This window comes from Hylobates moloch, unplaced genomic scaffold (assembly GCF_009828535.3).
Source record: "Hylobates moloch isolate HMO894 unplaced genomic scaffold, HMol_V3 SCAFFOLD_15, whole genome shotgun sequence".
Classification (NCBI taxonomy): Eukaryota; Metazoa; Chordata; class Mammalia; order Primates; family Hylobatidae; genus Hylobates; species Hylobates moloch.
In genome coordinates this window covers 71020951-71036869 of record NW_026652290.1, presented here as the reverse complement: position 1 = coordinate 71036869, position 15919 = coordinate 71020951, and the positions used below count along the sequence as shown (strand labels likewise).

General features: G+C 36.2%; 1 protein-coding gene across 9 annotated transcripts in view; it reads right to left on the bottom strand.

The window, feature by feature from the left end:
* The window catches only part of PSME4 (proteasome activator subunit 4), a 134637-nt gene that overhangs the window by 70568 nt on the left and 48150 nt on the right, over positions 1-15919 (bottom strand). For all 9 annotated transcript variants that reach the window (XM_032177001.2, XM_058428429.1, XM_058428428.1 and 6 more), the window contains 7 exons: positions 13940-14038; positions 13666-13735; positions 13133-13200; positions 11793-12008; positions 11095-11252; positions 10049-10144; positions 330-385 (listed from right to left, as the gene is read on the bottom strand). In XM_032177001.2, coding sequence (XP_032032892.1) covers positions 330-385; positions 10049-10144; positions 11095-11252; positions 11793-12008; positions 13133-13200; positions 13666-13735; positions 13940-14038 — 763 coding nt within the window. The remainder of the gene's footprint in view (positions 1-329; positions 386-10048; positions 10145-11094; positions 11253-11792; positions 12009-13132; positions 13201-13665; positions 13736-13939; positions 14039-15919) is intronic.

Sequence of the window (15919 nt, the reverse complement as noted above, 5' to 3'; positions counted from 1 at the left end):
GATGTCAGGAGCTGGAGACCAGCCTGGCCACCACGGTGAAACTCTGTCTCTACCAAAAATATAAAACTTAGCCAGGCGTGGTGGCGCACACCTGTAATCCTAGCTATTTGGGAGGCTGAAGCAGGAGAATCGTTTGAATCTGGGAGGCAGGGAGGCAGGGGTTACAGTGAGCAGAGATCCCATCACCACACTCCAGCCTGGGCAACAGAGTGAGACTCCGTCTCAAAACAAAACAGAACAAAAACACTACTTCATACTTCATTTTAGTCCTTGTGGGGTTACTGACAAAAATAATCCACACAGATTTACTCAGATTAGGATTCACATACCATGTTCAAGTCCAGTATATAACTTTGTCTCTTCCAAGGACACCATACTTGGTACTCTGTATAAAAACAAGAGTGCTTGCATTTATTAATAATACCAATATGAAGTATAAAAGGGAAAAGTTTCATTGCTGGACTGTTTAAACCAAAACAAAGATAATGTTCTTTTAACAGACACAGATTTCCCATCTTCAATGGGAAAAATCAATCTATCTTTCTCAAGATCAATGCTGTTTCAGTAAGAATCATGTTATTTATCTTAAAGAAAAACTTTAGTGACTTCAGGAGGCCTCCTAAAGGAACATAATATTGATATCCAATATTCAAATGTAAAAGATTAAATATGATAAACATTTACATAAAGAAAAGTCAGCTTAATAATGGTACAATAGTAAAAACTCACAAATTTTACTAAAGCATATAGAGCTGACAAGCTTATTTAATCATTACCCTTCCTCTTAAGATCAGTCAAACACATCTCTCCTAACATGTGCAGTCATAAGACACTCTTTCCGAAGAAATTCAGGTGTAAAAATCACTGTTTCCTAATTAAAGATCTGCCATAAGGAATTATGATACCACGACCAGAGGCTACCCTGAGCCTTTAAGGGGTAGCCCTGCTCCACAAGGCTACCACAACCAGACCCAGCCAGTTAAATTCATTAAACAGTTAAAAGTCACTTTTTACATAGGCAAGAACAGATTTTATAGGAAAATGAGAATTGATATATCTGAAATCTACATTTTCTTTAGTGAAAAATATACCTCAATTTTCAGTACTTTATTTCCAAATATAAGATTCAATTCAAAGCTTTTATTAAACAAAGAGATACATTCTAAAAGGAAAAACAGGCACAAATGAGGCAAACATATACAGAGTTGATAAACAGCAATCTTATTATTATTACTAATCACCAATGAACTGCACAACACTTGCCATGAAGAAAATACTATTTTTAAATCAACACATCCCCAGCTATATTGTATACCCTCAAAAAGTAGCTGAATTAAATGGGTTATCTCTACCTTAATATTTGACAGTTATGAATTCAGGTATTTAAGTAATAGGTAAAAACATATTTCTAAAATGTCAGTTATTTAACTATGTTTCTCACCATAACCCAGTAAAGAGGATAGCAACAATACCTTCTCCAGTTTCAAAACCAAGCCCATAGAGTATAAACAAAGAATGGCTTCTTTTCCACGAACTTACTTCAAAGCTCATTAATATTTTATATTAATAGTATCAAACGTTAATTTGCTTTTTCAGACTTTCAAGATCAAATTCCTCTTAAAATTTTGTTTTCCTTCTATAAAGCTTCAACCACTGGCAAACTTGAGCATCTTTTATATTTTTGCATGATCAAAAATATGTATGTATCCAAAATCTGTTAGTAAAAAATAAAATCGGATTCCTTTACATGAACGTCATGTCTTTACTGAAATTAGAGTTCACCAAAGAGAAAAGGCCTGTACTCAAGAGTAACAAGAATAAAGCACAAGAGAGTTCCCACCCTCCCCTCGCCCATTGTTAGAGCAAGGGGAAGTGCTTGTTATGAGCCATCCCATTAGAGTATGTGTCTCCCCACTGCTGCCATAAACACTTAGTTTTCTTTTTTTTTCTTTTTCTTTTTTTTTTTTTTTAGACGGAGTCTCGCTCTGTGGCCCCGGGTGGGGTTCCAGGGGGGAATCTCGGCTCACTGCAAGCTCCGCCTCCCGGGTTCACGCCATTCTCCCGCCTCAGCCTCCCCAGTAGCTGGGACTACAGCTGCCCGCCACCACGTCAGGCTGATTTTTTTTTTTTGTATTGTTATTAGAGACGGGGTTTCACAGTTTTAGCCAGGATGGTCTCGATCTCCTGACCTCGTGATCCGCCCGCCTGGGCCTCCCAAAGTGCTGGGATTACAGACGTGAGCCACCGCGCCCGGCAAACACTTAGTTTTCTGAAGTAGAAATATACAGTCTGCAGCTCATGCTGTCTGTATCTAATGCCATATAATATTAAATCAAGCATGAATTTTAATTACTGTCACTTTAGTTACTGTCATATTATACAAATAAGAAAAAAAGCATTCTTTATAACCAATTATTCTCCATAGTTTTTACTATATCAAAAAAGCCTGTCATTTGGGAATTTAAAGTTTTTCAAACAAGTTTCATCTAAGAGTCCTGACACCAAATTTCTTAAAATCCATGTGACACTTTGAATTGTTTTCTTATCAGGGAATTTGAAAAATTATCACCTATGCTGACTACTTTAAAAAACCCTGTATACGATTGTAAAATATTAAGTAATATATTTAAATAAAAGCCTTATCTTCGTCCTCTACTTTTAAAACTTGGATTAAAATACAGCTTCCATATCTCCTACATAGAGTTGACCCTTGAACAACACAGGTGTGGGTCTACTTACACGCAGATTTTTTTTTCAACTAAATGTATTAGCCAGATGAGAAATCTACACATATGGAGGGCTGACTTTTCGTGTATGCAAGCTCTACAGGGCCTACTGGGGCACTTGAGTATGAATGTATTTTGGTATGCTGTGGGTCCAATCCCCTAACTACACCAAAAAGACTATATATATATAGGACATATCTGGATAGTATACATTACAGCTTTTATTTATTCTTATCCACCATAATTTGATCTCTTCTTGCCTACCACAAATTAACTGGATTAACATGATTTACAATAAATGCTTCCCAGCAAGTGTAGCTATTTATTTATTTATTTTTCAAGACAGGGTCTCCCTCTGCCACCCAGGCTGCAGAGCAATGGTACGATCATGGCTCACTGCAGCCCCAACCTTCCCGGCTCAAGTGGACTCACATACACCTCAGGCTCTTCAGTAGCGGGTACTACAGGTACACACCACCACGCCAGCTAATTTGTTTATTTTTTGGTAGAGACAGGGTCTCGCTATGGTGTCCAAGCTGGTCTCAAACGCCTGGCCCCAAGTAATCCACCTCCACCTCCCAAAGCACTGGGATTACAGGCATGAGCCATAGCGCCCTACCTCTTCTGACCTTTAGAAGATTTTTTACTAAAAGAAATCTCTATCCATTACCCAAGTAAAATATTATGACTGTATCTCTTTGTGACATTATAGATCTAGTTGTGCCCAGGATGTAATCTCTGATATATAAAACTGTTCTGGTAGCTTTTAGCTATGCACATAATCTTAGGTGAATAGGCTTAAGGCACTGTCTTACAGATCTATATTCTGACTAAAAGCTATAGTAACAATATGTAAGTTAAATCAAATTCCATCACTACCTCCCCCTTCCTCATGTGAAATCCATCCTACTCATTCACTAGTTCATTTTACAAACCATAGTATCATTTAACCTAAGGAACAATACAATTCAAAAAAATAATTCCAGCACAACATACTGTAAATAACACCCTCTATGTAATAATAATAAAGTTAAATCTGCTTCATAGCTTCTAGATAGTACCAGGCCACCTAACTTATAGTAAAATGTATTAAAATATTTGTACCACTAAAAAAAGACCTATGAATTTTCAACAACTATAGTATTCGTACCACTAGATGGGAATCTTCTTTAGATACGATTAGAGCAAGACTATGAAAAGAATCACTGGTAGGAAAGAAGGGATGGTGAAAAAGAAATAACTAATAACACAAAAACAAAATATATAATACAAATCACATATGTAAATGAAGGCTGGGTGAATGTCATGAAACAGCTGTAAACAATAATATAAAATTCTTCCTGTGTATAAGTGAAAGAACATCCTATCTTCCCAATAACCCTTCCCCTTCCAAATAAAAATAAACATAAAGGATGTAAAACCAAGCCACTAATAGATTTTTTTTCCTTCAAAGTACAAATGTTTCACAACAGACAATTAGGCCTATTTTTGTGTTCTATTATCCAATTCAATCCTAGGTAGCAATAATAACTATAAACACAAACGAAAACCTGGCTCTTATCCTGCCAAGTGAACAAAGAGTTGCTAAGTAAAGAGAAATCTTATATGCTGCTAGATTTTAAATTAACTCTGAAAACAGGAACTACTTCCAAGTCTGACACACAAGCTTTTAAAAATAAATGAAAACAGTCAGAAGGTGAAATAAGGAGAAAACAGGGTTACTCACCGTGGAGTAGTAACTGTTTCCTTTTCTGTGTGCAGCTCCCCCAGCAGAGCTGGGTAGTTTCCTGGAGGTGCCAAGAGACGTTAGCTAGCCCTGCCCCTCATTGCATAAGCAACACATCCTTTCACATATCAATGAAATGGTCTCACTATTAGACCTTAAGTATGAATTTCTCTCAGTGAAAAGTTAGTAAAAGTTGAGATCCTAAGGATGATTTAACTAAAAATGACGTAATAAATCTATCAGAGGAAAGGGGGCACAAAGTAAAGAAATATTTTGAATGAAAAATGACTCCTCTACCTTGAGTAACCCTGTTTTTTAGATGTTAGTTTTTTGCATCCTGTGATAGCTGGTTAGACCTAAAAGATTATTTAGAGAATGGACTGCAAAAGGAAAAATTAATGATGATTTCAGGATTAAAGGCAAGGGTCCAGAATTCCTGTGACTCTGGAAAGACATAATCCAACTTCCACATCTATAAAGGTAGAATTATGAGTATAAACTATACCACAAATATTTCTCTTAAAACATTATCTAAAGGTTCCAAGAGCAAAATAGGTCCTATTTTAAGATTAATTCAACAACCTGTGATATCTGACAAAACTGTTAAAAATTCAAATTGTTTTCAATGGTACGAAATAAGAAAAAATTTACCCTTAATTACCCACAATTACTTTATTATATCCATCCTTTGAAATTGTAAAGTTTATAGTTAAGTATAAGATATTTAGTAGCCGGGCGCAGCGGCTCACGCCTGTGATCCCAGCACTTTGGGAGGCAGAGGCAGGTAGATCATGAGGTCAGGAGTTCAAGACCAGCCTGGCCAAGATGGTGAAACCCCGTCTCTACTAAAAATACAAAAATTAGCCGGGCATGGGGGCACACGCCTGTAATCCCAGCTACTCGGGAGGCTGAGACTGGAGAATCACTTGAACCTGGGAGGCGGAGGTTGCAGTGAGCTGAGATTGCGCCACTGCACTCCAGCCTGGGCAACAAGAGTGAAACTCTGTTTCAAAAAAAAAAAAAAAAGATATTTAGTAAGCCTATACTGCTAAAGGCCCAAAGGTACATGGCATCCCCAAAGTGGATACCATTAGGTAGATCATTTACTTTTATGCTTAGGACTTGGCTTTTTATTTTTTGTCAATCTCTAATATAAGAATATAGCACAGAAGATAGGTTTTCCCATTTAGTAGCCACTTCCCTGAACAATGAGATTTTAAGACCATCCCACATACTCTATTAGGACTAAGTTGGATATTCTCACAGGAAAACTAAAAAGTAACCTAAGCTTTGGCTGGGCGTGGTAGTTCATGCCTACCAGTAATCCCAGCACTTTTGGATGTGGAGACAGGCAGATTGCCTGAGCTCAGGAAATTGACACCAGCCTAGGCAACATAGCGAAATCCCATCTCCACAAAAAATACAAAAATTAGCTGGGTGTGGTGACCCACGCCTACAGTCCCAGCTATTCGGGAGCTGAAGTGGGAGTATCACTTGAACCCAGGAGATGGAGGGTGCAGTGAATCAAGATTGCATCACTGCATTCCAACCTGGGCAACAGAGCAAGACCCTATCTCAAAAAAAAAAAAAAAAACAGGCTGGTGTGGTGGTTCACACCTGTAATCCTAGCACTTTGGGAGGCCCAGGTGGGAGGATCACTTGAGCTCAGGGACCAGCCTGGGCAACATAGTGAGACCTTGTCTTTATTTATTTATTTTTTTAAAGAAGAAGAAGAAAAAAAGAAGTAAACTAAGCTTCTAGGGATTTTTTGTTTGTTTTGTTTTTTTATCACTATACTCTTTCTTCCAGAAGACAAAGACTACTAATACACACACATGGCAATCTTAATACTGAGTAATCCAACAAAAAAAATTATAGCAGCTAGAATTTTACCTAAGATTCATATAAGTTTAAATGTTTAAAAAAAAGAATCATATGAGGCTGAATGTGGTGGCTCATGCCTATAATCCCAGCACTTTTGGAGGTCGAGGCAGGTGGATCACTTGAGATCAGGAGTTCGAGACCAGCCTGGCCACCATGGTGAAACCCTATCTCTACTAAAAATACAAAAAAAAATTAGCCAGGCATGGTGGCACACGCCTGCAATACTAGCTACTTCAGAATGTGAGGCAGGATAATCGCTTGAACCTGGAAGGCAGAGGTTGCAGTGAGCCAAGATAGCGCCATTATACTCTAGCCTGGGTGACAAAAGCAAAACTCCACCTCAAAAGAAATTAAAATACAAAAATTAGCTGGGTGTGGTGGCGGATGCCAGTAATCCCAGCTACTCAGGAGGCTGAGGAAGGACAATTGCTTGAACCCAGGAGGTGGAGGTCGCAGTGAGCTGGGATCCCACCACTACAGCCTGGGCAAAAGAGCGACACTCTGTCTCAAAAAAAAAAAAAAAAAATCTTATGAATTGCTATGTGCTTCTAAAAACTGGTCTGGTATTTCAGAAAATGCATAATGTCTCCTGTCTCCTAATACCACAGCCAAACTGTTATTAACAATAGATACTTTCCTCAGACATCTTAGACATCACACTAAAATATTCATTACAGTTATGTGTTTCATTTTCTCCCTGACCTAGTATATTTTCCCATTTCCTATGGAGCAACTAATGTGCTAAGTTAATTCTCTTTCTCTACTAGTTTCAAATTGATCTGCTGATAATCACCATAAATTATGCTACAGATATTCATTCTTCACACCAGGCAGTACGAATTCGTATCACAGAACAATGGGACCATTTATTGGAATTACTGTATTAGTTTTTTCAAATCAATTTAGATTTAGAAGATTTGAACAATTACTAACCTATATTAAAGTAAGCATTTTAGAAATTTTAAAGGCTATTTTATTTTATGGTACTTTATGAGATTAACCATCTGTTAAAAAAAAGTAAAAATGTTACACATAGGAAATAAATGTAAAAAGCTATACTTTGCCAAAATAAAGTTTCAGCTGAAGGTAATGCTAGTTATAAATTAAATACAATTCTATTAATAACTTGTAAAAGTCAAAGGAAGACTGAAAACTCCCTCTTTTGGCAATTCAAAGGCAAAGACCTGTTCATTTATTCTTAATTCTACTTTAGACAATCATTATCCCCCATAGATATATGTAACTAAAAAGAACCCTAAAAATACGTATTATTCAATTATTTTTAAAAACTGAAGTTTTGTTTTATTTCATTATATTAAGTATATATCAGGAAGCATTTTATATTTTAATCTATATATGTTTAAATATGTAAACATACATATATTTAATATAGATTTTTATTACTTCATTATATTAATACATTAAATTTTCCTTTTTTTTTTTTTGTTTTTTTTTGAGATGGAGTCTCGCTCTGTCACCCAGGCTGGAGTGCAGTGGTGCAATCTTGGCTCACTGCAAGCTCCGCCTCCCGGGTTCACGCCATTCTCCTGCCTCAGCCTCTCCGAGTAGCTGGGACTACAGGCGCCCGCCACCACGCCCAGCTAATTTTTTGTATTTTTTTTTTTTTTTTAGTAGAGACGGGGTTTCACCGTGGTCTCGATCTCCTGACCTCGTGATCCGCCCGCCTCGGCCTCCCAAAGTGCTGGGATTACAAGCGTGAGCCACAGCGCCCGGCCCTAAATTTTCACTCTAAATGTGCAAGTGCTAAAACACAAAACCTTTCAGGCTAAATTTATCTTTTCCTTTTTAACTTTTCTGGGAAAAGCCGATAAAAGGATACCCAGGATCAATTTTATAGCTTATAATATATAGTAATATAAACTAATAGTCTGTATCATATGGTATTCATAAGATTATCATAATATATTCTTTTCCTTATTAAAATGCACTTCATTATAAAAAAATCTAATTGGCTTTATAATAATCAAATATATGAAGCTTTTGTCATGATGCACATTTATTTCAAAGGATAAAGCCTTTTGCTTTAATTCACTATTACAGTGTACATGGCATCGAGATACAGGCTGATATGTACTGCAAGGAAAATCCCTTGGCCTCTTTAGCTGACCCTTCAGCAGTGCATCCTAATGATTACTCAGTACCAAAAATTTACTAACATTAAAAATACATGCTTTTGCTCTTAGATAAATTATTGGATTAAATGACCACAATTCTAATTGTTGACACCTTCAAGCAGAACTCAATTTGCTGATGTGCAAAGTTTGTTTAGTATGAAATAGCTTTTTGCCTGCCATAAAAGGGTCAAGTTCTTACTGTATTACACACTGTTAAGATCATAGGTGAAAATCAAAACAATTTTTGAAGCCTCTTATTTTTAAATATTGTCCAAAATCAATCTTTTTTAACAAAAATGAATACTGGTACAACTGCTCTTATATCAAACAATAAAACTAATGAAAAACAATTCGGCAAATTCCTAGACACACTTATAACAGATTTCCTTACCTGAAATGACCCTAACTTCTCCTTCTTAAACTTAATAATCTAAAAAGTTCAACGCCTAAGAACAGTTTTTGGAGTGAACAAAATGGGAAATACATGTCTCCAAACAATGACTACACAAAGTATGGGAAAGATATGTAGCCACATTTTGAAACCACTTCTTGAGGCTTTTTAACACTTTTGTTGCAAAATCGGTAAATCATTTTCCCCTTGGTGTTTTTTGAGAGGGAAGGGAGGGCACTTACTCATTTGAATGTGATTTACACGTAATTTCATTAACTTGCTTAGTAACAAGATATTGATGTTGAAAAAAAGATCTTAGTATATTTAAATTAGTATCTATCTACTTAATAATTAAACTAAAATTAATATATACTGCTGATTTTATTCTTTTTCTTTTTAAAAATTTTTTTGAGACAGGGTCTCACTCTACTGCCCAGGCTAGAGTGCAGCAGCATGATCTCGGCTCACTGCAACCTCTGCCTCCCAGGCTCACGCAATCCTCCCACCTCAGCTGGGACCACAGGTATGCGCCACCACGTCCAGCTCATTTTTGTATTTTTTTGTAGAGACGGGTTTGCCATGTCATCCAGCCTGATCTCGAGCTCCTGCACTCAAAAGATCCACCTGCCTCATAAGCCACCACACTGGGCCTCTGCTGATTTTATTCTAACTTAATTTTTTTTCACCTTAAATGGCGGAATTAACAATGGATTCAATTTAGCTATTCATTCGAAGTAATAACATTCTGAAAAGCACTTAAAAAATCATAAAACCAATTCAAAATCATGAGTAAGATTGAAGAAATCTTTTTTTTTAAAGTTTTTTGCTACAAAATCCTAAATCAACATTTGCTACAGACAAAAGAAAGCAGTATTTTTCCTTTTTAAAAGAACAGTATTTATCTTAATTAACTCAGTAAACTAACAGATTAACTTAATATCTCCACATTTGATATTTTAAAATTAATACCTAACGTTATTCTATCCTGGTACCATGTGAAAATCTGAATAAAGCCTTCAGGTTTATAAACCTAAATTGTACCTCTGGTATTTTTGACCTTAACAGTGACAAATAAAAAGGTTAAAGTGATACAGAAATAACAGCAATAATAACAACAAACCAGTAACTCATTAAGTGACTAAGACTTAAAATATATGTAAAGTGGAAAATAGTTATTTTTACTTACAAGTTAGTAACTGGCTCTCCTTTCAACGGAGGTAGGAGGTTTCCAGAGCCAATTAAACAGTTGTGCACTATAGTCAGACTCTGTAGAATATCATCTCTAGAAAAAAAAAAAAAAGGCATTTTCATATTTCCAAATCCCTATTTAATAAGCCTGCTAGAGCCTAGCACAGAAGTTTTCTCATGTGGGGATATAAGTGATTAAGGTAAAGAAATAGCAAATGTCTTCAGTTTACCAACTTAACAGTGAAGAACAATTAAATATATATTTATTGCTAACACTATGCCTGCTTACATTTAAACAGGCTCTAAATAATCACAAGTAACAATAATTAACTGCCCTTTGTGAAACAACTGTTAATTTAAGCATCGCTTTACCAAAGACCACTGCCACTAACAAAAAGAGGAAATATTGCTACAGAAGATCTTCCAGCTTACTCCATCTTTTAAAAATGGGACTAGTTAAACATTTACTTCCAAAAAGCAGTTCAGAGTACGACAGAATTGATGTTAGTCAGTCACACTTCTTTCTCCAAGCCCATTCCTAAATCTGCTTATGAAAAATTTCTGGTGTTTGACACATCAATTTTCTTGCTTTTATTTTAGAAACTTTCAAACTATGAAAGTCTAATGTTTCAAATACTTACTTCTTGTTAAATACCTGTGGGAGACGGAAAAAAAAATCTCATAGAAATAATTCTTAAAATAACATTTTGAGAACCCAATAAAATCTTAGCTGAGTCTAGGAAAACAGGCATTTATTTCAAAGGAGGCATATCTACACACACTTTCCAAAAGACAAGTGAAACTGCTAAGTAGAAGGTAATAAAAAAAAATAGAAAAAGAAACCTACAATTTTTGGGTTTAAAATGTTTAAGTGTTGTCAAATTTTCTGTTATACAACATTATATTAAATGATTTTCTAAGTACATGTATAGCAGATTTTCAAAACACAATTGAAAATGAATACATGAGATATGCCACAGATAAAGCCACAAAAGACTTCTTTAGTCTGCAACTGAATAACTCTAATTATAAAATAAAACCAACCTAGACATTTCAAGTTTTCCATCCCCACAATGCTGGAGTTTGATGAGCTCAGGCTGAAGAAAGGAGTCCAAAAGATAAAAGGCAAAAGACACTTCTTCTGAAGAAGGAACATGCCACTGGATTCCCAGATTCCACAAGTCCCCGGGTTTGCCCCAGTCCTAGAAAAGAACAGCATCTACTCAGCAAGTTGAGAAATTAAAAACAACAACAAACCTACATATATATACACAATTTTTTAAATTTAAAAGAAAATGTAAACATAATCCAAACCTAAGGTAGCAAATGATATACAAAAAAGTAGCATGAAAACAACATCTTATTGCCTCTTTGTTATCACTCCTGAAAAAAGTCTCCCAGAAGAGTACTCATTATAATATGAGTTTGCTCTAAGAGTGATACTGTAAGAGTGATGATGAGTTTATGTGAGGCTTACTTTAGCAATAAAATTATATTGAACTATAGACATTAGATAAGGAATGTATACCAAGTTGTTTCACATATCAATAGGAAAGAAAACTAGTTTCAGTTCCATGCAAAGTGAGACAGCACAAGTTTCACATATTCCAATAATAGTTTTAATAATTTATCTTAAAAATAAAAAAACTAACATCTTTATTTGCAAGAAAAAATAACATTTTGAATCCCTTAAAACAAAAAATCAACATATTCTTGAATCCTAAAGTATTGAAAATGCTTGCCTTGATAGGAAAGTATTCAGAAGGAGGCTTGTCAAAGCCACCTGGCACACTGCAGTATTCTGTAGGGTAGATAAGTGTGGTAGAACGGAGAAGATGATGCAAAAGGTTACAAGACAGAGTGTAACCCTGCTTACAGGTTAAATGTAGAGTTCTTTGGAGAATCTTTACAAGCTGCTCCCTATAAAGAAGCAACTTCCTTCCATCCACTCGAGTAATCTAAAAAGAGGAAAAAATAGTTGAAGATATTTGGGTTAAAAGAACAAGAACCAATCATTAATGCAAAGTTCAATGTTTGGCCACTAACACAGTCTAAAATAGTGTTTCTCTATATGACTTTAATTAATTTTAGGATTGTCACTTTAACTGCATTCTAATAATTAATTCTTTTTAAAATCAAACACATTTTCTGAGCTTAAGCTTTCATGCACCATAGTAACATCCCTTTCAAAGGTCTATTCTATTCAAGCAATTCTCCTACCTCAGCCTCTCAAGTAGCTGGAATTACAGGCACACACCACCATGCCCAGCTAATTTTTGTGTTTTTAGTAGAGACAAGGTTTCACCATGTTGGCCAGGGTGGTCTCAATCTCCTGACCTAGTGATCCGACCGCCTCGGCCTCCCAAAGTGCTGCGATTACAGGCGTGAGCCACGACACCTGGCCCTAATTAAACTTCTGAAAAAACTGATAAACAAAACTGAAGTTTGGGCCAGACGCGGTGGCTCACACCTGTAATCCCAGCACTTTGAGAGGCCGAGGCAGGCAGATCACGAGGTCAGGACATTGAGACCATTCTGGCTAACAAAGTGAAACCTTGTCTCTACTGAAAATACAAAAAATTAGCCGGGCGCGGTGGTGGATGCCTGTAGTCCCAGCTACTTGGGAGGCTGAGGCAGGAGAATGGCGTGAAGCCGGGAGGCAGAGTTTGCAGTGAGCCGAGATCGCGCCACTGCACTCAAGTGTGGGCAATAGAGTGAGACAAAAAGAAGAAAAAAGAAAAGAAAATGAAAGGAAAAGAAAAGAAAACTGAAGTTTGATTGATGGCCAAATTTAAAGTGTAGACCAAAAAAATTCCCAAATCTGATCAACTTTTTCAATTAATGAGTTACCCATATTAGAATTAACTGGTAAAACTAAGTAGATGGCTGAAAATGCAGTGATCAACTATACCACTCCTTTGACAACAAGAGTATGACACATTCTGATTTTCTGAAGCCTCATCAAATTTCCAAAACTCTGACTTTTCATATGTTTTAAAGTCATGTTGTCAGAAAGAGCTAAATCCTAAAAGCAAGTCAATGTTTTCACAGTCATGTTTCTTATTCCAAAGATTTACAATACCTCAGACAAAAGTTGAAGATTCCATAGTAATTCCTTGTCTAGCTCTTCATCATTTAATACATCATCATCTAAAAACAGCAAAATACTATTAGGGGGGAAAAAACTATGCATTCAACTAAATACAGCATTTTAAAATATTTCTATTTAATATTTCCAAAAGCTGAGGAAAACCTCTTTTAGGAAGACTTTTTATTTCTTCTTCATGAAGCTAAGCTTGCTCCAAAGGGAGGTAGAAACAGAATTTTCAAGAAAATAAACACACCAACCAAGACTTCTGCCCCTCTATATCTCACAAAATAACTGATATTTTTGAAGGTAACCTCTGAATGGTTGTTGTATAAGAATATTAATAAAGTAACATTTTTAAGCTACTGCCAACCTGAATGATATCTTTTTTGGAGACAATTTCTCCCCAAATTGCCAATCAAAATATTGTGAAGCTAAAAGAAGCTGTTGTCATTAACAGAGTTTTAGAAACCAAGAAAAAAACTTATCCAAAATTGTAAAGAGAGAATAATGACCTTATGACTTACTCATTGTAAGCTGAGTTATAACACTGCAGCAGTGGGGAACAAAGAGCTTCAAAGATTCTTCCGGGCAGCACTGAAAATGTATTTGTATAAGTAAGGTTTTTTTGAAAGGCAAATACATACAAGATTATATTTTCAGTGGCAACAAAAGGCTGTAAATAAGCAGCTACTGAAAGAACTATGTGTTTTAAGCACACAAGCACCTCTGAAATAATTAACCACATAAACTAGTTGATTGTTGAGTCATTAATACATCAGTTCAAAAAAATAAACTCACCTTTACAGCAGCGCGGCACATGTCTGCCACCATGCGACCTGCTACTCTTGTTTCAAATATATGTGAAGTAGAAAAATTAAAAACCTTCTGAAGGGCCACCTGTTATGATACGAAAATGTCTAATGAGCATTTTTTAAGAAAATTAAACATCTTATAGAACATAAAAGAAAATGATAAATATATTTAGACAATTCCAAAAATAAGCAAATAGGCAATTTTTAACCGTCTGATTTTATAAGAATTTGTTTAATGATGTTACATTCATGTCTAAGAACAATCTTTGCCCACGATCCTAACTTGAACGGAACACTTGAGGTACTGGCTGGATGTGGTGGCTCACACCTGTAATTTTAGCACTTTGGGAGGCCGAGGTAGGAGGATCACTCGACATCAGGAGCTCAAGACCAGCTTGGCCAACATGGCGAAACCCTGTCTCCACTAAAAATGCGAAAATTGACCAGGCATGGTGGTGCGTGCCTGTAGTCCCAGCTGCTTGGGAGGCTGAGGCATGAGAATTGCTTGAACCCGGGAGGTGGAGGTTGCAGTGAGCGGAGATCGTGACACTGCACTCCAGCCCGGGTGACAGAGTGGGAAAAAAAAATTGAAGTACAAGATTTTACTTGTGACAGAAACCCTACACATAAAATTATACCTGGTGGAAGCAAATGCAATTTAATTATCTTTCTGGCTAACTGAATATAACAAAGGGAATTTTTTGGAATACCTAATATAATTTGTCATCCTGACAACTACAAACTAGACATCTATCCTTACCCTAAAAGACTTGAAGCAGTCTGTTTATTTTACAATCATGTCACAAAACTTTAATTTACTTGCTCAATGGAAGAATGAGTTCTACGCCTGGGTTAACAATACTGAAAAGTATAAACAACTCTTTTTGTTTAAACAAGAGATGATTTGTGTTCATTTCTTTATACTAACATAATCATAGTATTTATTTTACCCAGCTATAAGGCAGTTTGGCTTTTAGGATTAACATATTTAAGTGATAATTACAGACGATGGGAGAAGAAACAGAAATGAAAATAAAGTGCAGTCTTAAAGGCTACAGATAATAGGTACCACATTACAGATAATAGGTACCAACCAATATTGAATAAGTGAATACTTACTGAATGTCTTATGAAGATAACTACTTCTAATCCATCAGTTAGTCTTAGGATTTAATTTCTATCATGGGAGTGATGTCATAAGCGATTTCTAAAACTCAGCTGAGTAATTGCTTTTAATTGTAAAATTAAAAAATTCAGTTGTTTCCTTTTTTTATTTGTTATACTTCAAGTTCTAGGGTACATGTGCACAACATGCAGGTTTGTTACATATGTATACATGTGCCATGTTCCTGTGCTGCACCCATTAACTCGTCATTTACATTAGGTATCTCTCCTAATGCTACCCCCACCCCCTCCCCAGTTGTTTCTTGTTGTTCATGGTAGTCATGTTCTATAAATTTGCTGTGACCACTGAACTAGCAAATACTGAACCATTGCTCCCAGGAGAAACACAGGATTATGTTCCTGTGAACCTATGGTGACAACATTTTCATCAACTGATCAATACATAATCCTAAGTGTGTTTCTGTTTACAGACAACCTATTTAATACATATTGTTGATTCATTAACATTTAATCTGCAGTCAACAGCAACATAACTCATGCCTGTTGACGCTTACCTAGCACAGTGTTTTTTCCATTAGGCACAGCACAACTCTCTTATGCTTAGGAACCCTCAACCCCTTTAAACACTAAACTCTTGGGAGCCATTTTTGACATTTTTATTTTTTAATTTTTTAATTTTAAATTTTACTTCTTTTTTGAGACAGAGTCTGGCTCTGTCACCCAGGCTGGAGTGCAGTGGCGCAATCTCGGCTCACTGCAAGCTCCGCCTCCCGGGTTCACGCCATTCTCCTGCCTCAGCCTCTCCGAGTAGGGACTACAGGAGCCCGCCACCACGCCCAGC